At 46.2% G+C, this 23,042-nt stretch overlaps 1 protein-coding gene across 1 annotated transcript; it reads right to left on the reverse strand.

The window, feature by feature from the left end:
- Positions 1-6,742: 6,742 nt before the first annotated feature.
- LRATD2 (LRAT domain containing 2) lies at positions 6,743-12,474 on the reverse strand. Its single transcript, XM_031030359.2, has 2 exons — positions 12,047-12,474; positions 6,743-11,527 (listed from the first exon to the last, which is right to left on the reverse strand). The coding sequence occupies exon 2, from the start codon at positions 11,429-11,431 to the stop codon at positions 10,490-10,492; it is 942 nt and encodes a 313-aa protein (XP_030886219.1). The 5' UTR covers positions 11,432-11,527; positions 12,047-12,474; the 3' UTR covers positions 6,743-10,489.
- Positions 12,475-23,042: the final 10,568 nt, after the last annotated feature.

Consider the following 23,042-nt stretch of genomic DNA (forward strand, 5'->3'; position numbering starts at 1 on the left):
AAAAAAAAAACCCTCTAAATTTTGCATAATCTTTAATCCAGAAATTTCACTTGAATGATTATATTTCCTTCAGAAATACTCTCATACATGCCAAGAACAGGTATAACAAAAATGTGGTATCATTTATAATTAGGAAAAAATGGATATAGTTGAAATGAGCATCAATGGAAAAAAATGCATAAATATGCAGAAGCTTTTTACTACGAAATACTAAACAGCTGTTTAAAAAGAATGTTCTAGACACTTCCTGTAATAATATGAAGAAGGTTTGGATTTATTAATGAGTAAAAAAAAGGAGTGTCACAGTAATATGGGTGGCATGATCTAATTTAAAAACACTGGGAAAAATACATGCAGCTGAGCATGTCTGAATGTTCATAGAAAAAAATCTAGAAGGAACACACAGCACACCTAATATTGATAACCCTTGGTTACAGGGGGAACAAGGTGAAAGATGGCAATGGAAAATGTCCTTTCTTTTACTTTATACACATTGGTATTTGAACTTCTTTTAAGCACATATTATTTTTTAACTGTAAGAAAAAAGTAATAAAATTATATTAATAAAAAACATTCATAGGCTGAAAGGGCAGGCAGAGAGAGGCACTAACCAGGAGGTAATAAAACAGTTACAGCTTTACGATGATAGGATGATATTGGGGCGCCTGGGTGGCTCAGTCGTTAGGCGTCTGCCTTCGGCTCGGGTCATGGTCCTGGGGTCCTGGGATCGAGCCCCGCATCGGGCTCCCTGCTCGGCGGGAAGCCTGCTTCTCCCTCTCCCACTCCCCCTGCTTGTGTTCCCTCTCTCGCTGTGTCTCTCTCTGTCAAATAAATAAATAAAATCTTTAAAAAAAAAAAGATGATAGGATGATATCAATGCCTGAGCTTTATCTCCTAGGTTGTCAGGCTGGGGAGAAACTAAAGATTCAGATGAAATGATGCACTTGGCTTGTGTGTGTGTGTGTGTGTGTGTGTGTATGCACATATATTTATGATTGTGTGTGTGTGTGTATGCACATATATTTATGATTTTTCTCCAAACCTCTGGAGCCAGAGAGTTTTAACCATTACAAAACCAAATGTTGCATCATCTCTGACCATCTTAAGTTTCTTTGGCTTAACCTGCTCCACTCTGCAATTCACCTGTGAGATTTTGGTGAGTCATGAACACAGGGCAAAAGTGGAAAAGAGAAAATGGCTAGTGATAGCAACCGATCCCTGAGCATAAAACTTCCTGCCAGGACTACTTCTGAGTGATTTGTGTATATCACCAACTCCAAAACCTCGCATGGTGGGTGACACATCATTCCCACTTTACAAATGAATACACTACGGCCTCCCGAGCCAGGCGAGGGCATCTGGCCGACTGGCACATGAAGGGAGGTGTGGGGCTGACAATCCAGGCCTCACTCCCATGCCAGGCAATGCTTTCCACAGTGCCTCTTGGGTTCCTTCAAACACAGAGAAAGCAGCCTCAATCCCAACTGTATTGCAGCTGCTTGGCTATGCCTGAAGTCAGCTGGATGATGGTGCTAAAGAGAACAGAACACTTTTAATGCAGTGAAATTATCCTTTCGGAGTTTTCGATAATGTGCCCTAGTTGGCTGAGATCTGTATCAGCACTACGAAGAAGAAAAAAAGGAATTACTAAGCAATTTATAGTAGTTGTTCTCACGTCCCCCCTCCCCCCGCCAGCCACATCCAGAGACAGATGTGTGTTTTGCTTCCAAAATAAAGGGTTGATGAGTTGGAAGCAGGATTATGTTAGAGTCTTCCTCTGATCAGACCTCCTCCTATCTGCTTAACTTTGCCTGGGAAGGCTATTCTGGACCCTTCCCCATCCCCACCGTGGGGGGTTAGCTGCCAACACGTCCACACGTCCAGCCCTCACGGTGCTACAAAGTTCTCCATCAACACAACTTCATCACAGGTCTTGCACTTACCGTGTGCCTGTCTGTCTTGCTCAGCAGAATGTGGGTGGGCCCCTGCAGCACAGGGGCCACACGGTATTCCTCTTTCTAGCCCCAGGGGGAAGCCCTGAAGGGCGTCAATACAAACTTAAAGAATGAATGAATTGCAATTCTAGCCAGACACATCATTCAGAACGGCAAAGAAAACAGAAGGGCCCTGTGCAGAGAAGTGCCTTTTAAGTTTTGGTAAGAGCAGCTGAAAGTAGTCCAATTCCTCGCTTGGGAGTGAAAGAAATGAAGGAGATGTGTCTTGTGTACAACTCTTCTGTGACACTGTAATGGTGGATACATTTTTCAGAAGGATAGAAGGCACAACACAAAGAGTGAAACCTAATGTAGCTATGGTTGACAATGATGTGTCAGGGTTGGTTCATCCAGTGTAACCACGTGCCACCGTGACAATGCACGCTGACCCTGGGGGAGGCTGTGGGGTTGGGAGAGGGGGTATGTGGGAACTCTGCTTTCCACTCGATTTTGCTGTGAACCTAAAACTGCTCTAAAAAATAAAGTCTATTACTCTTTTTTTTAAAGTACTAAAATAGATGTCAGCACAAAGAACTGCCACCGTTTGATGCTTTATGGCTCTATGAACAACCTTGCTCTTGCTGAAATATATAAAAAGAAATAGACCCCATTAGAATAAGGTAGGATAAATCATGCATATCCATTGAGATACAAGAGAATTCTCTCCATGGGCTTTGATGTATTGGCCAACAGTATAGTCAGGTAGCAAAGACAAATGTACCCTGGTACGCAAAAAAAAAAAAAAAAAAGAAAAAGAAAGAAAGAATATCAGTGTTCAAAAAGCAAAATTAAACAAAAACAGAACAACAGCAAAAAACAACGAAATACTTTTTCCAGAGAAAATACCATTTCCAAAGGAGATACAGATTAATTTACTCTTATCATCACCTTTTTCCTCATCCATGGCCCAGATTTGGTTTCTAATATTAAAGATTATGACAAAATTTGCCGGTTCAAAAAAAATTTTGTGTGTAAAATCCTTACTTTTCATAATAAAAGCACTCCCTGAAAGTCAGTCATCTTACTATTACTTTTTTGCGTTTACATGTTAATTTTTCTACATATTAATTGTTTACCTGAATGAGGTTTAGGGCTACGGGCAAGGAAGAAGTACTAATTAGTATTAATTGGTTATAATTAAGTATAGCAACTAGCAACTTCTAGAACCATCTCAAAGGATAAAGTTGCGCTTGGAATCTTGTCAGGGACTCCCGCTAGAGTCGGGTACTCCACACAGAAATGTAGATCCAGGCTCCTAGTTGGTAAAGGGACTTGCTCAAGGTCATGTATCATATTTGTAGTCACGCCATGTGCGGCGGGGCCAATATGGCGCTCACGGCACACCTAAGTGCTCCACGATGCGCTTGGTTTACATTATCTCATGGAAGCCAACGAACAGCCCTATGGATTAGACAGTCCTAATAGCCCCAATTTTTATGTAAGTCAAGGAGGCTTAAAGAAGTTACTAACTTGCCCAACGTCACACAGCAAGTCAGGGGCTGGAGTGAGATCTGAAGTAGGACCGTGTGACCTGAACTCAGCCTGAAAGGGGAAAGGGAGTCACAAAAGCACAGACAGAAGAGGGTCAGTTGGAGTACGGATTATCACAATGCTCAGCCACGGAAGGGTGGAGATAATTAGGAAATGGTCAACATTCACCCAGGGCTTGTTATTGTTACTCAGAGAGTTGCTTCCCCTCTTTCTGCCTCTTCTTGCCTTGAGGGTCACTGCCTTTGGAGTTGCTGCAACAAGAGTGAAAATCTACCTGCCTCTCAGATAATGCTGCATGGCAAAAGCTGGAGCAGAATAAGGTTCTCTGTATTCTCCCTGGGTACGGAGAAGGGAAGGGCAGCCAAAGGGTAGGAGGGGCCAGATGATCTTTCAGTGGAGGGATCCTAGCCTGGGGCTTTGGAGACCAGCATTCCTAGTCCAGGCCAGAAGCTGTGGCTTATTAGCTATGCGACCAGGGACAAATGGTTTCATTTCTCTAAACCTATGTCCTCAACTATAAAATGAAGCTATCAGCAGCTGTCCAGAAAGGCCACTGTGATAATTAACACTGGACGGGGCAGGGGGGGGGGCGGGCAAGGCGACCTTATCAGTGTTAATATTATCTAGCACTTCTAATCCCCCCTCGGCTCTCCAGCACCTAGTACCTTAAAAGTTCTTAGGCAATATTTGTTGAATAAAATATTATAAACAAGTTAAACGGTTCATCTACTAAAGATCAAAGCCCAAGAGACATTTCAAACCCTCTAGCAGTGGCTAAACGACTGAAGTTTTAACTAGAGTTACCTCTTTATCTTACCAGTTTTTTGTAGCTAAGAAATACTCCATTAACTAAAGGGAAGACCTCTCTGTCCCAGACTGAAACTTCATTTTGAATAAGGTTTTTGAATACCTGTAATATCCTAGATTTTCTCTAGTCAATCATAATAGCTATTGATCTGGGCTTTATGTACATTGTTTCATTTTGTGCTCACAACCATTTGAAGTAGATATTATTTTAGTCTGATTATAATATTATATACATACTATTTTTCAAGTACAACTGAAATTCAGAGAGTTGAGTGAATTTGACCTATGTCCGTAAGTCACATTGTACAGAAGATAAAATAAAACTTCCAAGCAAGTATTTAACTTTTCCCAAGGTTACCGGCTTAAGAGTACGGAGCCCAGAGTAGAGAAGCTCAGGGAGTCTGACTGTCAAGACTTACCCACTCCTCAGTTCTTTGTGCCTGGCTCAGACCCTGTACCTAGTGGTTAGTTAGTTTAGCCTAACCACTGAGAATCCTCAGTTACGAGGTTAAAATGAATGCACTATCAAGGTCATCAAACCTTGGAAGTTAAGTACATTGTTGTACAAGTTTCCCCCCAAAAATGCAGCAAAGCTCATCTTTTGAGTCACTGATGGCCACCCCTGACAAGGTACCGAGGTCTGTATTCTAGCAGTGGCCTGTATTGGCCAAGTGAACGAAATAACGTCTTCTGTAATCATGACTCCAAGACCACGGCATGAAGGCCGTCACTTGGGCTGTTTTCCCTCTGCTTCCATCCAGCCTGATCTGTGCCACTTGCCTCAATCGTATCAGGCAAAGGCCTGAATTCACACTCTACTTCATAACCTGGCTGGCAATGGAGTTCTGGGAGAGGGAAGGACAGGGTCACTCACTTGCTCCCCCTGTTCTATCCATCCTAAAACCACTGCTGCCTCACCCTCTTCAAACCATAGAGATGACAGCACCTTGAGATGAAGTGACACTGAAGACAGAAACTAAAACTGAAGACAGAAAAGATCTAGTTTATCTTTGTATGTTAGGCACTGAGAATTTAGGAGCCTCCCAGTTAAGTACTTCGTGAATATTAGTTATATTAGTTAACATCCTTTTTGCCACCATCTGTACCTTCAGAATTTTGGTCTGAATTCTCTAATGGGAGTACTCCAATTAAACCTACACCCATCTGCTTTATTTGAAGACCTACCAACCATCAGCACTTTACAGGGCCACCTTTATTATAATCTGTCCTATACAGAGGAGTAAAATTGATTTCCCCTGAGAAACAAACTCTGGGGCAGGGAGATTGCTGGTAATCTCTATGTTCCAGTACCTAGGCTGGAGTCCAGCATCCTCTGGCCCTTTCATTAATACCTACTAGTATCTTGTTGTGATTGCAAATGCACACCAATCGTTCTTGCATCTACTCTGCAGATAAAATGGCTGTATTTGTTCAAAAAGCAGTTCCCCCAGTTAATTCAGTAAAAGGAAATAAAAGCCTTTCTGCACGTATTCCGGGTCTGTTCATTTTGGAGGTCTTTTTAAATGCTTCCAAACATGTCATTTTCCTACATTAAGCAAGCTCGGTCCACATAGCAGAAATTGGAAGAGCAGCCTACACCAAGATCAACCAAGAATAAAGGCACATTCTGTAGAAGGCTCCCCTCCCTTCACTTTCGTGTGCAAGGAGAACCATGATAAATTAAGGACTCCCACTCTAGGGATAAATGGCCTCCCTGCTGCTGAGCTCCCTATCACCTTCGGCATTCCCGGTTCTTCGTATCCCTAAGAGCCCGTTGACAACGCCCAGGCTTTTGAACCTCACGCACAGGACTGGCGCAGTGGCTTCAGGTGCTAGCCAAAGGAGTGCTGGGGGCCTCCCACACACCAGTGCCAGATGCCACACCTGCTCTTCTACTGACTGCTGGCATCTGCATCCCTTATTATGCCAACAGTGCCAAGTGGTCACATTTGTCCGTTTTCTATAATTCAATTACCCAGTGAGTGCACTCCCTTTGTCTGAAACTGCAATCACCCAAGATGCAACTGATTTTAATACCAAAACGCCCCAGTGTAGATTCCAATATGGGAGTGTGGTGATCAGCAATGTTTGCATTGATTCTGAAAATCAATGTGCACTGAAAATTTATGTTTATGAGACATTTTTCAGGAACACTGAGCGCCTAGGAACAATGGGTGATTAATTCTCGCAGAGCAAATGCAAGGAGGGCTTTGTCACTAAATGAATTCATCAAAATGTTTACTGAGCAATGTAAAGATGAGACACACCAATATTCTCAGAAAAACTGCAGCTTGATTTTTTAAACCACATACGGCAGAAAGAGGTATACAAGTGGAAAAAATATAAATTCAATTAACACTAATAGATAGATGGTTTATTGGACACCCTTACAGCATTTTCCAAAAGGACTTGACAGATTTTATTTTAATAAGAGAGTGGAGAGGAAGTGGTTCAAAAGATGTCATCAATCTTTTATTTAACTAAACACTGCCCTTCATTTTGAAGGAAATGATACAATTTCAAATCGGAACCTCCTTCTCAAGAAGTAGTATGAGAACATAACATTGATTTAACATACATTCTTCAACAAAAATACAGTTTACACAATTCACTAGGAAATAAAATATACACAGAATTTACTGTGTTAGTTAATGTAATTCTCCAGGGGTCACAAGAATTATAGCTAACAAAACATAGTGAAAATTTGAATAAACCAGTCAAGTTTGTAGTTACCATGATTTTAAAAAAAAATTTTTTTTCACAAATAAAATGTAACTTTCCAAACAAAACCATTTGTTGACCATGATCGTAGATTTTATTCTAATGTATTTTTTAAAAAAAATGGTTAGACAATCACATGATATCAAGAGTCTTCAACACAGTGGATTCCATTTTGTTAAGAAAAAAAATAGAAAACAAGTAGTCATTAATTTTCCTTCACTCTCCATAGCGTATGTCGTATAAAATTAAAGTTTTGCTTCCAAAAATATGTTTCCATGTGGTTGTCGTGTTGTCTAGTGGTGCTCTTAGGGCCAGAAGCACGGAAGACACGAGAAGTTGAACCACTGAAGTGTAATTTTTCATAAAAACTAAAAATTTCCTTAAAGGTCTGGTTTGTCAAGTCTTCTGCTATAGGCATTTTAGTGCTATAAAGTCATTTTAAATTACATGTGGAATAAAAGCTACAAAAACCACGAGTTCTTTTGATACAAAAAGTTGTGTAGCTGATGTTGGGGGCTCCTCTGACATACATAAGCAGTCTCAATAAAATATTTGCTCAAATAAGAAAATAGAATTTGTTTTCATTGCTTTTAGTATGTGATCCAGTCCGGGGTCCTGCTTATCCCTGCCACAGCTTCTGAAGAACGTTAGAATCAGTATTTCTTTCAAAGAACATACATAATTCACAGTACAAAATAGTTCTAAAGTCTTATTCCCAAGGAGAAACAAAAATTATTAAATATATATATATTTTTAAAGTGCCAGATGTAGCCATAGCCTGGACATTGTGAACTCACTTATCCGCAACACTGCCACCTTGAGGAAAGGCCTGCATGGACAGATTCCCCTTTCTTGGAGCCTCCATTGGTTGGTTGGTGCTTTAGAGCCTCAGAGAGCCCTAAGAAAACTTCCAATGGAATCATTCTTCGTATTACGTACTTCACACCTCTGGTAGCCAGTAAAAATGCTCGCATGACATGGGAAAACAGTCTCTGGAGTGGATGGATTTTCTCTTCTAGTTCATTTTCAAAAAACCTCTTGTCTAGAGGCAGACTACTACTATAGATGTGGATTTTCTAAGAGTTCTTCCTTCAGGTGGAGACTTCCCACAAAAAGCAGTTCCTTTGTAACAACAGTCACTGGTGTACCTACCTCTGTGGGACCAATGACATTCACTTTCTAACTGAGGGCAAAGGAGGCCCACAGAGATAGGCGAGTGGAAAAGCTAGCTGGTTAGCCAGCCCAGAGCTGCTAGACAGTGCTGTTCTGTTCTGTTCTCCCCTCTTGCTGTCTGCACACTAGTCTTTCAACTACCGTGTTAAGCATAAAAACAAAAAAACCCCGTATCTGTTAGATGTGTGAGGCTCTCCTAAATATCTTTTACCTTGCTTGGCTTTTCCATGAACAAGAGAATATAAACACAAAGCTGAGAGATTATTACACATGAAAACTAGATCTACATTTCCCACAGGTGACTGACATCTCTCCAAAGTCCCAGACTATGGCTGAGTGTGGTTCCTCTGTAGCAAAGGGATAGGACCTGCTTGGTGATGCTTGTGAGAACAGGGAACACAGCAAATGCCCCTAAAATTAAATTCACATTGAGGTGCTACAACAGTCTAGGCTTTGAAAAATTATGGCATCAACTTCCAAGTTTGAAAAAAGTATACAAGGAAATCCTTCAAGTCTTGTTGCATGAGTTAGAAACCCCCAGGGAGAAAACCCAAGGATTGGGTTTTATACGACGCTCAAATAGGATTCCATTCCAACTCTAAGAATTTGTTCAGAAAAGGACTTGTTCGGTGTCATCTAAAATGACACCCAAGAGAAAGGAAAACTTCATGCGACTTTGGGACGGCATTAGCAGTACCAATCTGCAGCAAAACAGCACTGTGAAATCGAGGGCACACATCATCCAAGTGCTCACGTGAATACAGGAGATGGGCTGTAAAAATTTCTAGAAGCCCCACAGTACAGCAAACAGGATCAGCAGCAGAACCCAAGAGTACAGGCCAGCCTGCTGCCAACACATCTCACAACCACCAACCTGTGCCCTAGGACTGTCACCAGATTCGGTGCTGACTACACCAGGTGGCATTTAATTTGTGATGGCTGTCACCCCTCTTAATTGCGAAATCGCACTGAAAGGGGGGAGGGAGAGTTCTCCAAGGAACAAAGAGAAGGCTGCGATATAACAAGACTTTGCCTCTTGATTAAATTGCATCAGGTGTGGCTAGCAAAACACCTTATCACTGAATAGACCTCAAGCCTAAGATTTTATCACCGGCAGAACAAAAGTGAGTGAGGGGGATGGGGCAGTGAGGAGGCAAAAAAAAAAAAAAAAAAAAAAAAAAAATCACAGGTCCACCACCAAAGCCTTACAGTTTACAAAAGGTTACCTTCACTGTCCAGGAAGGGGGTTAGGTGATGAGTGGGAAATTAACTAATTTCTGCGAGGGCAACCCCATTTGACTGCTTCTGTAGTGGATACTTCATGGGGTGGCACCAGCGAACCCCCTATGTGACCTGCAGATGAACACAGCCAAGCAGTTTTAATTAGATCAGAGACACAGAGGGCTTCCTTCCTTTGGTAAGAACGCGGCTCCAAGTGCCTACAAAAGCAGGCTAGAAACAAAGGCGGCAAGACAGAATCATAATTGAATCCCTCTCCTAGCTGGCCTGTGACGATGATTTACTGGGAACCTGGGAAGTGGTGGCTGGAGCAGGGGACTCTCCTGGAAGTCAGCTCCAGAAGATGAATTACTTGGCGGTGGGGGTGGGCAGGGGGCGGTAGCAAAGTCTTTGTTGTGCAGCCCAAGTTTACCCAACTATTTATTACACTTCACGGGGGAGCTGCTTGGTTGTGGTCTGCTGCTCCCAGACCTGGGCCTGGTCTCTCCAGCCTTAAACCGCAGGAATCCCCCAAAGTAAATCACTCGGCTTCCCATACCCCACACTCCCACACGCCCCCCTCAGGGGCGGGGGTAGCAAATCTGCAGCTCTCCGTGCTGGCAGGGCGCCCCCACAAACCCTCTCAGGCCTCAGTACAGGGCACCCCCCAAGCCCAGGGGAGGAGGGGAAGCAGGAAGGACGCAATAGCAGGCACTGGTACTCCGAACTTGCCTCCACCCCCGAGTGCGTAAGAAGGGTCGATTTTGGACCCGGGTCCAGCAAGGATTAAGTATCAAGCAAGTCCACCATTTGGCCCACCTCGGAAAGGAAGACTGATCCAACGGGAGGGCAGGAAGTGCCCCCCGGCCAAAGTGCTCCTACCTGCTCCCCCTTCCTCCTCCGTCCAAGATAACAAGCTCAAGCCACAGCCGGCTGCGCTATTTCGCCAACGCTCCTTTTTTCCAAAGGGCCCTGGAGCGCAGATGGGGCCCGGAAGGTGCTGGAGGAGGGAGTGAGAGGAGGGAGGGGGCGGCGGCGGCCGCTGCGGAAGGCTCCCTCTCAAGACTCCGCACTCAGGGGGCCCCTCAGTGCACCACCGCCTGGCGGGCCTCGTCCTCCCGGGCCGGCGCAGGGGCGCGCCCGGGAGGCGGCGTAGTCCGCGCCGAGTCGCTGTCGCCCTCGTCCGGCTCGGCGGGATGCAGGTGCGTGGCGAGCTCCTGCAGCACCGCCGCGCGCCCGATCTGGTCGTTGCGCCGCTTCTCCATGATCAGGTCCTCCAGGCTCTGGAACTCGAGCGTGTGGCTGCGCTGCGCCGAGAGCTGGATCTGCAGCCGGTAGGGCTGTTTGCCGATGCGCAGCTCGCCGCCAATCTTGAACTCGCGCTTGCCGTAGCGGCACCAGGCGGCGAAGCTCTCCGAGTTGCGCCAGCTCAGCTCGCGCTCCTTGGCGCCCACGTGTGCCAGCGCGTTGCGCACCACCGCGCCCGGGCTCAGCGGCTTGTAGCGGTACAGGTCGTTCACCACGCGGCCGCGCCGGCCCTGGCTCGCGTCCGTCAGGAAGCTGTTGCTCACCTCCAGCCGGTGCAAGTGCACCACCTGGAAGTTGCCCACGTATACAGCCCAGTGCGGGTACTGCGCCTGCGACACAAACTCCACCAGGTCGCCAGGCCTGCACTTGTTGAGCAGGTTCTCGGGCGTGTAGGTGCTCAGCGCCGCGGAGCCCGGCGCGAAGCTCTTCTGGTAGATGCACTCGTCGCGGTAGAACACCGAACACTCCACCTCGTGCAGCCTCGGGTCGTAGGGCTGCGGCGGTGGCAGCGGCGGCCCGTCCCCGCCGTCGGGCAAGCCGTCGCCGCCGCCACCATCCGGCCCCTGGGGCGGCGGCTGCGGCTCCACGTCCTCGTCGTCGTTGGAGAAGATGTAGGAGACCCCGATGCGGGGCCCGTCGTCCCGGTCCACGCCGGTCGGGTCGGCCGTGGGAACTTCCTTATAACTTAGGTGGGTCAGTTTCTCCACCTGGTTACCCATCACGCTGCGGATACACGTTCACACAGCCGAGAGGGGAGAAAGCGAAACCACCACTAGGGTCATTGGCACGGGTCCCCGGACAGGGGCGGAGACCACCTGTTGGGAGCGCAAAGCAAGAAAGCCATGTAGGAACCCCTCCATGAAAAGGACGATTTCTTAAGAGGAGGAAGAAGGCCTGGGGGCCGAGCACCTGGAGCCATTTTACGGGGAAGCTCCGATCTCCACCTCCAGGGTCACGGTCGCAGGAGGCCGGGCAACTCTAGCTCTACCCCGCCCCCAGCACTTCACCTCGCCCGGGCAAACGCCCATTGCATCAGCAGCTCTAACCGCTTCCGCCGGCGCCCTACCTGCCAAGCGCAGGCAGGAGGTAAAGAAGAGAAACTTTACTCCAACCCCCCTTTTCTTAACCCTCCCTTTACCCCAGGGCCCTAACTTAGCCCCTGAGACGGCTCCCAAGCCTCCAACCTCGGGGAAACCGGCGAGGATCCCGCAGCTCGGCCCGCGCAGGTGAGCCACCCTACGTGGCTCACCTGCGGCGCTTTCTCCCCACGTCTCGCCCGCCCCTCCCCCGCGCGCTCACCCGCCCTTACGTTCGGGTTACCTGCGAAAACTTACCCGCAGAGAGGTGGAGGCCTTGGGGAATTGGCCCCTCTGCCCCAGCCGCACCTTGAGACTTCTAAGGTGAGTTTGCAGGTGTGGGATCCGCAATCGCTCCTCTCCAGGCGCCGGTGGCAGCGAGGCTGGGCAGGGGGGAGCGACGCATGTCTTGCCCCCGCGGCTACGTAGCGCCCCAAGACTTGAAGGTGGGGAGCAATGCCTGTTTACACCGCACCCCTCCCTCCTGCTGGGGCTGCGGCTCCCCCTCAACCTGCTCTCGGGGGAGGTGGGGCGCGAGAAGGCGGAGAAGGAAGCAGCCTTGGTGCCCGGCGGCGGCAGCTCCCGCTCGGACCCGGCGAGCAACAAGCGCCGGAGCGGGAGGGACGGGATTGTAGATCCGGCTCCGGGCTCCCCCGGGCGGGAGCGCAGCCCCTAGCATTTAAAGAGACAGACGCTTGCTCCCGGAGCCCAGGTCTTTCCCACACGGCGCAGAGCCTCCGGGATCCCCACCCCCGCCCCGCCCACCCGGGCCACGGGGCTCCGCCCAAGCCACGCCACCGCGTCGGAGCGGGTTTAAATCCAGCTGGTAAGTAATCAACCCGAGGGTTGGTGACACTCTGAACGCTGGAGTCTCTGTCGGCCACTGGGAATCCCGCTTGCCTTCTTAGAGCAAGGGCTTGATGTGGGGGTCTTCGCTGCTTGCTCACTTCGTATTTTTCCGAGCTGACGGCTTTAAAGAGAAATTGGAAGGCATACGCCACCTGCCAGTGTAGAGATGAGAGAGGGAATAAGAGCTTTGGTGTTGGCGTTTCCCCTTCGCCTCTTCTTGCCCAGAGACCTGGAGAGAAAGGAATAGTCATTAGGTAGTAAACAGACGTTTGCTTCTTCCTTTTCTTTCCTAGAATGTATTTCTTGCCAAAGGTCACAGAAAAGAATTTTTTACTTGGACAGCTCGAGAAGCTTTTCAGTTTATTTCGAGAATGAATGCTGTGAAACTTCACGGTTGGAAAAAAAGTTCACAGAAAGGAAACAGTATAAAAGAGAACGAAGACTTAGTTCTGGCTTACTTCCAAGCCCTGCGCTCTATTTTATTGCATGTCCCTGGAAGTTAGCACAAAGTAGATTTCATAACCTCCGTTATTTCGAGAGTTACCAGGTCATGCGGTAGTTAGAGAAAGCATTTGCTCGCGTTGTTTTCCTTGGGGATAGGGGATGTAGGAATTGTCTAATTGTCCTTAAATGAAGAACAAATGAGCAGAGGCCCCTGGTGGATGTATTTCCTTCTTGCTGACTTACAGAAGGAAGTGACAGGAGAGGAGTATTATTGCCTATTAACCTCCACCACAAGAAGACACTTGCTCCCCCCATGTTGATTTTGCTTTTTGTTTTTTGTATTTGCGTGTGTGTTTTGTTTTTCCTTTTGTTTTGTTCCCTACCTAAGATGCAGGTTACCAAAGTGTTCTTTCTCTTTTAAAAAAATAATAGATTGGAGTGGGGGTGGAGTGCTGTTGATAGACAAGCTTAGGCATTCACTGGAACACCAGACTGATTCGTAGTGGAATCAAGAATGCAACTTAAGACCTCTTCTACCCTGTTTTCCATCACTGTTTCTTTTACCTAAATTTTTCCGGGTAACACTATTATTTATTCAGTATGCATACCAACCAGTGGAAACAGGAATATACTAACACTACTGGGATCCTTTTTAGTTTGAGAGAGAGAGAAAAAAAAAAATCAATCTACTTAGGTACTTTTGAGCCCGAACAATCAATATTGGCAGGGCTGTGATGGAAGTTAGTCCTTCAGCAAGTCCAAGATCACAGTATAAGTTAGGCCAGAAAGAGACTTCTGTGTGCCTGCTGTGCAGATTAAATTAAAATATTTTCCACACAGCCTCAGGCACGTGCTCTGAGGTGTTGCTGTTATGTGAACACTTTGTGTCATCACCATGTGAGCTCATGGAGGTACCCATTTTACAGGGATGAGTTAGGCTTACAGAGGCAATGGCAAGTCATCCCATGTCTGTTAGCCTGAGAAACCTCTGCCAGGGTCAGCAGCGGTAGGCCGCTTTGCCCCAGCTGGTACTGGGTAGGTTGGCTGGGGATGGGAGAATGCATAGAAGGACACAGAGGTAGGACAGTTTGCTTCCAGCACTCTGGGACAAAGATCTAATGAGTAGGAAACAACACCTAGTTGTCTAGGTGCCTGTCCCCTTGTCTTGAGGAGCTGTGTTCAGGTACGTGGTGATCGTGGCTCAACAACATTTCTTGAGTTGAGCAAATAGAAAGTCTTAGAGGAAACAGGTTCTGAGTCATTTTTATATCCTAATGCTTGGTAGTTAGTAAGTGCTCAATAAGTGCTTGATGGAGGCTTTAGCAGAATTCTTGGCCATATTGATAGCCTGCCTCCTGTGTAGCTTCTTCCATTGATTGCTGATTAGGGCCCAACCTCCATCCCATCACCTGGGGCTCTTGGTCAGAGGTTATATAAGTGCTCTCAAACATTCTTTGCTCATCTCAAATAATTGTTTAATGAATTTAAAGTTAAATTAGCTGTCAACAATCTGGAGACTTGAGAAATCTCATGTTTAGATTTCCAACTTTATTTGAAAAAGCTAGCAATGTGAGCCCATCAGGCCCACATTCCATGACGGCAACAAAAAGCTAGAACTAAGCGATCGTTGCCTTGGAGATGAGATGTACTCTCCAGCTGGCCCCCATCCCATCCTGCCTACCTCAACTACCCTAGTTCCTTGGCTGGCCTGGGGAACCTCTGTGTTGGCCATCTCTGCCATTCAAGTTCTTTTTTTTTTTTTTAAAGATTTTATTTATTTGACAGACAGAGACACAGCGAGAGAGGGAACACAAGCAGGGGGAGTGGGAGAGGGAGAAGCAGGCTTCCCGTGGAGCAGGGAGCCCGATGCGGGGCTCGATCCCAGGACCCTGGGATCATGACCTGAGCCGAAGGCAGACGCCCAACGACTGAGCCACCCAGGCGCCCCTCTGCCATTCGAGTTCTATACTACACATTGTATCACTTGATTATATATAATTCAGCACTTGATCCTATACCATCTGGTATTATTATTTAATTCCTGTATTTAAAATGTCTTTTCTAGAGAGAGCTTGATTCAAAACCTATTTCTTGAAGACGTACTAGGTACCTACTTGTCTCATACACCACACATTCATTCTACAAATTCAACAGGCAGCATGCTAGGTTTTATAGGTATTCATGTCCCCATGGGGCTCAGGGTAGTGGAAGAGACAGAGAATAAGTAGACTTCTTAGGACAGTATGACATGTCCCGAAGGAAGGGGAAGTAGAGGGTGCCGAGGGGAAGTTTCAAGGCATGTGGACACAAGTGAATTCCAAAATGTCTACCATCAGGAGTGTTGGACTCCTGAGGGTGACCCAACTCTAGATCAATAATGACAACTACCAGTGAGCTCTTGATTCTATTATTCTGTTAAGTTTAGAGCGGCCAGGTGACTTCTCTCAGCTGACAAGTGGGACGATCTCACAGGTCCTTTGACTTGATCGACTTATTTGCCACTTGCCTCCTCCTATCAACATATAAATGCTGTAAGAGAAAGGACTTTGTCTACTGTGTTCTTGGCTTTAACTCTGGAGCCCAGTAAGAGCAGCAAAACTCAAGTATTTGCCAAATCTTAAAGACTGTGTTTGTCTCTACTTAAAAGGTAGGAAGCTTTGAGGTTTGAAGGTCCTCAAGCTGGCTGCCCTTGGAAAATGGACTGGAAGGGATGGGAGAGGAAGCAGGTCCAGTAGAAGGCCAGGCTGTGGGAAGGAAGGCATTCCGCACAAATGGAGCCTGGCGGACAAAGGAAGAAGCCCGTGAAGGCACCATCCCCAAGGGCAGCCACTCACTGGAGACATGTTCACTGGATTGGAATTCTCAGCCACACTGTCGCTTCATCCCCCGAGCCCGGCTGTGACCCAAGTGTCACATCCTACACACCTCCTTGGAGGAGACACTCAATAAAAACAAGCTGTGTTGAATGCCAGTTAGTCACTCTCACAGTCTTCCTGTCCAGAGCAGTGGGGAATAATCGAGAACTGACATTTCTACCTGACAAGGCACTGGCCCTGACTCTGCAGGTGTAGTCGTTCGAGTGGCTCACTCCAAGAATGTACAAAACCAGAGCACGAGGGCAGAATTATCTGATTAGGCAATCTGGAACTCTGCCTGTTCCCTGGGGTTGGGCCCCAGGCTCCCGGTGGCAGCAGATAGCTGAGTGAATTTGCTGGAAAACAGGTTCCTCCACACCTCCTTATACTGGGAAACTCCCAGACTTACCTGCGCCTGTTCCCCGCTGCTGGGGGTTTTGTTGAAACCGTAGGAGGTGAGCCATAGCAGAATGGGAGCAGGTGATGTGGGCTGGTGTCCTGTTTGCCAGGTGCATGACCTTGGAGCCTCTCTTCTCCATCTGGCCCGCTTCCCCAGTCTCTAAAGTGGGGCTGATGATACTCCTTATCTCACTTGCGAATCCTCCAGTGAGACAGCTTACATGGAAGCATCCTACAAACCCTAAAGCCTGTGGAGATGCCAGGCATTATTCACACAGCGGGTGTAAGAGCCAGATGATGATTTTAATATGGGGAGGAAAAGGCAGAGCCGTTTGTTGTGGGCATGGTCTTAGAAATTTCCATACCGATCCTGTTTTTACATTCCCCAGATAAGCACCCAAAGGCCTAGGGATAGGAATCTTGCTGACTGTAAGTGGGAGAAGCTGGATTCAAATCCAAATCCGGCTGGTTCCAAGCCTACTTTTCCCGCTGCATCAAGCAGCCTCAGGGACACCAGCATATATGTTCCTGCAGCCTTGGCCAGTCCGAGGACCAGGGGGCTGGTGTGTCTGCTGGACATAGAGTGACCAACTTGTCCTGGTTTGCCCGGGACTATCCTGATTTTAGCATGTCCTAGGCCAACTGGGACAGTTGGCTGCCCTATGTGGGTGCTTCCCCATCCTGGTCATTGCTCTCCCTGGAGTGTTGCCAGGGATGGAGCAGGGATAGGAGATGGGGAGCAAGGTGAGTCAGGTGTTTTAGCCCAGACTACCTGTCACAAAGGGCCCCCGTCTCCAGGTGAGGTTACATACATAGCAGCAACTGCATAAGCAGGGCCATCCGGTAAAAAAGACAACAAATAACCTGCTTTGGGCATGTATTCTTTTTTCTGTCTCTTTTTTTAATTGGATGCTTCACAGGAGGTGAGGCCTGGGCCTCTCTCCCCTCTGAGAGCTGGTGGCCTGCAGCTGCCCTCCCCACCCTCTCAGCCTGGCTGTCTTGGGCTTTAAAACCTGCATAAAGAGTTTTGCGCTTTAACTGAATTATTCCTTGACCTTCAGATTAAGGAAGGAGTCATAGAGGCTGCTGAGTGGCATCCCTTTCCTCGGCTTCTGTATTTGACTTGCTTTTTCCCTCAGATAACCAGAGCAGGCTGTCTCAAGCAGGCTGGGCCAGAGCTAGGCTGCCCTGTGGGTAGGCACGGAGAGGAGACGCCCTGAGAAAGGGTCTGGGGCTCTAACGCCCACACAAAACCATTTAGCTCTCCATCCATTCGTTCTGTGGCTAACCTGTGAGGAGGCTTTTAATCCTTTTCTAGAAGAGGGCTCACCAGTGCGAAAACACTGAAGCCTGTCCCTTCCAGATCCTTGCAGTTTCGGGAGGCCCCTGACAACATACTGTTGATGTTGAACCGGAGAGTTTGATTTGTGCTCGGGAGTCTGAGCTTGTAGCTGGGCTCCTGCAGGAGCCTCATGAAAGATGCATTTCACCAAGCAGTTCCAGGGGAGAGACTGGCTTAAATTACAGCTCTATAAATCCAAATATTGGCATATCTGCAAATCCAAATGTAGAGATTTCAAAAAAAGTTTAAATTCTAAGAATCTTATTTTGCACTTCTTGTGCAAAAAGGGGGAGGATGAGATATTTAGGGAGGAGACAGGGCTGTCAATAATGAGAAAAGCTTCAGCACAGCAAACCCAACCTCCTTTTCTTTCCTTGGGCATTCTTCATGCTTCCAGGGAAAGAGAGCTGACATGAGGGAGAAAGACCGCATTTGTTCAGCATGGCTTTCTGCAGGACAGATTAGGGGGACCACCCACCCAGGATTTGGGGTGTAAGTCTCAACAAATGTGGTTGGTCAGTTTCTATCTGTTTTCCCCAAGCCAAGGGAACCCCATGGGGCACTTACCCCACTGTAGTCTGTTCATAACCCAGCAGCCCCTAGCAATCCCATGAGACTATAGGCCAAGCCAGGTCACTGCTTTGCTCAAAGCCCTCCTGAGGCTCTCCTTCTCTGTTGGGGAAGGGCCCAAATCCCTAAAATGGCCCCCAAAGCCCTGGCCTGTCTTCCACATTACCTCTCTCACACTCCCTCATTCACATCTCCAGACACACTGGCCCCTTGCTGTTCCTTCCCCAGTGGTGGCCATGCTTCTCTCTCACAGCCTTAACATTTGCTTTTCCCTCTGCCTGGAACAATTTACTACCAAATAACTTCATGGTGTGCTAAGTCTTGACTCAGATGATAGCTTCCTGGTGAGCCTTCTCTGGCAACGCTATTTAAAATTCCAAATGTCCTCCCACACATACTCCTTATTCTTCTTTCCTGCTCAATTTCTCTATCACTTACTCAACTCACTTATCACCTTTTAGGGTTCTATTTTAATTTCTATATTATTTTGTTTATTACCTTTCCTAATTGAGTACAAGCTCTGTGAAGCCAGGGATTCTTGTTTTGTTCATGGAGGTATCCTTAGCTCCTAGAACAGTGTTGGACACTTGTTAGGGTTATTCTTAATTTAGAGATGAGAAAATTACTTTAAAAATTTACTAAAGGCCTGTGGTGTGCCAGGCTCTACCCTAGACAGTTGAATTTCAGAGGGGTTAAGAAGTGGGTTAAGAAGAATTTAACACAGCTAAATTCATCAAGAAATTATAGCTCTGCCCTGTTCAACATGGTAGCCTCTAGTTGTGTGTAGTTATGTGTGGCTATTGAGTACCTGAAATGTAGCTGGTCTGAAATGAAATGTATTGTTAATGTAAAATGTACACCAATTTTACAATATGGTACGAAAAAGTAAAATATCTTACTAATTTTTTCCAAGTGATTGCATGTTGAAATTGTAATATCTTAGATCTCTTGGGTTAAAAGATAATTTTACAGAGCCAGGACACCTACCATTAACATTACCGAGCATGTTCTACTACCTACCAACAAAGCATACCTCCTGAGAGGCATTTGGGGAACCGTAGAAGACATGCTTATAAACAGTACAAATTGACCTAATAATTATATTTCTTTTCGTCAGTCAGCAAGAGAGGTGGGGGCCTGGCTTTATGCTTCAGACTCTGTGGGCTAAGTCCCTCCACTTTCCATGGGTTGGCAGAGTTGGGTTTCTGAGCCTTTGAGCTTAAGGATTATACCTCAGATGATGAAGAATTCATGAAAGTGGTAATAAACAAATAAGTTAGTAGCAGCTAACATCTGTGAAGTGCTTATTATAAATAATGCCATTCTAAGAGGTTTATGTATATTCACTCATCTAAGTCTCACCTATGAGCTAGGCATTATTATCAATATCCTCAAGCATCTTACCCGTGACAACACAGCTAGTGATTTGCGGAGTCAAGAATCAGACACAAGACAGTGCCACAGAGTAGGGGTAACCTCCAGCCACCCAGCTGGCTCAGATAGTAGCCAATATGGGTGAGTTCCTTTGTCTTCATACTCCACATTCCTTCCATCTTTGCCTTCATTCATGAATCTGACTCCTCACCACACTTCTGGCCTCATGTCCTCCCAGTTTCCCAGTTGCCCACTCTATATGGCTCAGCCACATCAGTCCTTGGTTTCCTGTCCACACCAAGCTTGTGATTACCTCAGACCTTGACATGTCCATTCCCTGGGCCTGGAATGTTCTGGAATTCCACTCTTCACAAAGCTAAGTCCTTTGTATTATTTATGCCTCCAATTAAGTCAAGTCCTTAGAGGGGGTTTTGCTAACGAGCTTGTTACCCACCTCACCCTTCTTCAACCCATTTATTTCCTACGAAACACTTATTACAATAGTGATTGTATTTGCTTCTTTCATCATTGCCCATGTCTCAAGGAGGCCAGACTGATGTGTCACTGTTGTACCCCCATTGTCCAGTGTAGTGTCCTACACATAGTAGATGCTTGACAATTATGTGCTAAGTAAACAAACCCTTCTTTGGATTAGCCTGATATTCTCATTTTGTGTGGCTCAGGAGTAGCATTTCTTTAAAAAGTGATTTTGAGTTTCAAGTATGTGTTCAGTTTGCAAAACTAAGGTGTGAAGTGGAACCAGGAAGAAGCTGATGGAGTAAAGTGGGTCAAGGGGGAGAAATAAAAAAAAAAAAAGGAAGTCAATAAGGTCCTATTAAGGAGAACAGATATCAAGAAAGGATTTTGCTAAAGGTCATGGCATTGGGGGTTGATTGCCAGTTGAGTGGATGAGTTATCTGACGACACTGCAGGAGCAAAGGATGGGATGGGGTTCTCCCTCTACATAGGGAGGACTTACCTGTGGGCTAGCCCTGCCCTGGACTCTGTGGCTGGGGCTGAATGTGCACCACTGTGCATGGCAGTCAGCTGCTGTGTCTGCCAGTCCCGTTCCAGGAATCCTTACTGAAGGCCTACTTTATGCCATCCATCGTTCTCACTTGCTATGCAAAGGGACCAAAATCTGATCCTTGCCCTCTGGATGCTCAGGGCTCCATCATACCAACTAGCATCTACTGAACAGCTTAAGAGATGTTCAGTAAGCATTTTTTAAGTAATAGATTAATGAATGCATAGAATTAAGCCTTTGTCTTAAGAGTCCTAAAAGCAGTTGGGGATGCCAGACAAGGGATATTTAGAGACTGAGCCAAAAGGATAAGTATATAAGCTATGTTTACTGAGCTTTTACAAATTGGAGAAGCTATAATCACTCTGTACATAGCTCTTGTAGGGGAGGAAGCAAATAATTTTGCTCTGTCTCAGGTTCATTGGCTGGGGTCCTCAAATTAGACTAGCAGATGACAGATTAACAAGAGAAAAACAAATAAAATGCTTTTTACTTGCTTATTAATGTGTGCATAACACACATATATAGGAGCCCTCTGTGATGAGTAGATCAAAAGGGTGGTTGCAACTTGGGCTTTTTTATATTTTAGCAAAGTACAGTAATTTTGTAGAGAAGTGACGTGACAAAGGGCTTTGAACTTCTATGGAAAGCAAATTATGGCAAGACAAATATATGGAGAAACTAATGGTAAACTAATGGAAATTTTCTCGGTGTCATCTTATCTCCAACGGTACAGGAAGTGGAGAAGGGGGACACCTTAACAAGGGGAATTTATGTCTGTCTTCAGGCAGAGACGGGGAGGGCAGAAAGCTTTTCTTATATCTGCTTCTCAGTTGCCTTCAACTCAAATTAATCCTTGTGCCAAAGCGACACCTTTTGGGGTAGCATATTATGCTACTCTTCACTGTGAACCAGAGAAAGATGAGGTCTTGTCTCTGAGATAGCAGAATTCATTCTGTGCCAGGTACCGTGCTAACTCTTTGTAATCATTACCTGGTTCACCCTTCTCATGACCTCACAGGGCAGGTTCCATTTATGATTCTAATCCCCATTTTAGAGCTGGGGAAAGTGAACTACCTAAAGTGTCAAATCAGCCAACCAACAGGATATGGACCCAGATGGCTCTGAATGCAAGCCCCACTGGACAGGGGACCCTGGTGCTCCAGCCACTATTTGTCCCACTGATGTGACCAACAACAACAGGAAGGAGCTTCTTGCTAAGGCAAAATGCAGCCGTTAACTGTTCCTTTCTCTTCTTCCTCCTCCTCTAAGTGGGGTGTGCTTCCACCAGAGCATCTAGCTCAAGGGTTTCAGACCGGTGTCTTAGACTTTAGCACACCCATATAGATTTCAGTAACAGACTGACAGAAGATGGCCTCATTGGGGAAAGGGACCTGAACTTTCTGTATCCGGACAGCCCAGGGAGATGGGGAAAAAGAAACAACCTGGGGACCCTAATTTGACAAATGAATGTATTACTATGGGAGGATCTGAGTCATTAAAGCTTTGGGGACATGACAACTATGATAAATAAATTGGATTTCAGTGTGCTGTACCGAATGAATCACTACATCCCTGCAGGCACTTAAACACAACACCAAACTGGAGCATGAAGAAGTCTGCCATTTTGGCAAGGTCAGAAAGATTCCCATTCCCACCTGGCAAATTTCCCTCACCTAGTGATTTACAAATTCCTGCCCCAAATTGTCAGGGACTTGATCAACATTTACCAATACTGCACTCAGCCCCTTTCCTTCCCTTGTCCACAAACCCCAGGGGCTCTTGCCTCCTGGGTCATTATGTAAATGAGTTATAGGCAGACCCTAACAACCATTAACTAGGAACACTCTACCTTGACCATCTCTAGTTAGCTGGATTTCTGCTTAACTGAAGGTTAAATAAAACCTGCCTTGTTTTATTCCTTATTATTGAAAATCTTTCTAAACTGTGTTAGTGCACCTACCTGCCTAAGTTTCTGGAGCAGAATGAAAATAATTACATTTTTGCTCGATGACCAGACATCTTGCAGTGTCTTGGGGCACTGTTCTTGCTAGTGGTTAGGATTAAAATTTCGCTTTTGTTGCAGACTTTTGTGAGAAATTGGGTGCTAACTGTTCTAAGTTGAAAAGAAATTAATTCAATTTTGTTGCGAGAAGCATACCATCTTGCCTTCCCAGTGCCTAGTAGAGTGTCAGGAGCGTTTTCTCAAAAATGCTGATGGAGTCAATGATTGCCTGATATGAATTTATTTCTTGCAGGTTTTTTTCACCTAATAATGATTGTATCTGCTCTATATTGATTGCTAGTGATTTTTCCAGGGGTTGTGCTAAGCCCTGTGTATGCTTTACAGCATTTCATCCCTTGTTGCCACGCAGTGGGTGGGCTTTATTGTACCGA

Source organism: Leptonychotes weddellii, chromosome 4 (genome assembly GCF_054177405.1).
Source record: "Leptonychotes weddellii isolate Sample4059 chromosome 4, ASM5417740v2, whole genome shotgun sequence".
Lineage (NCBI taxonomy): Eukaryota > Metazoa > Chordata > Mammalia > Carnivora > Phocidae > Leptonychotes > Leptonychotes weddellii.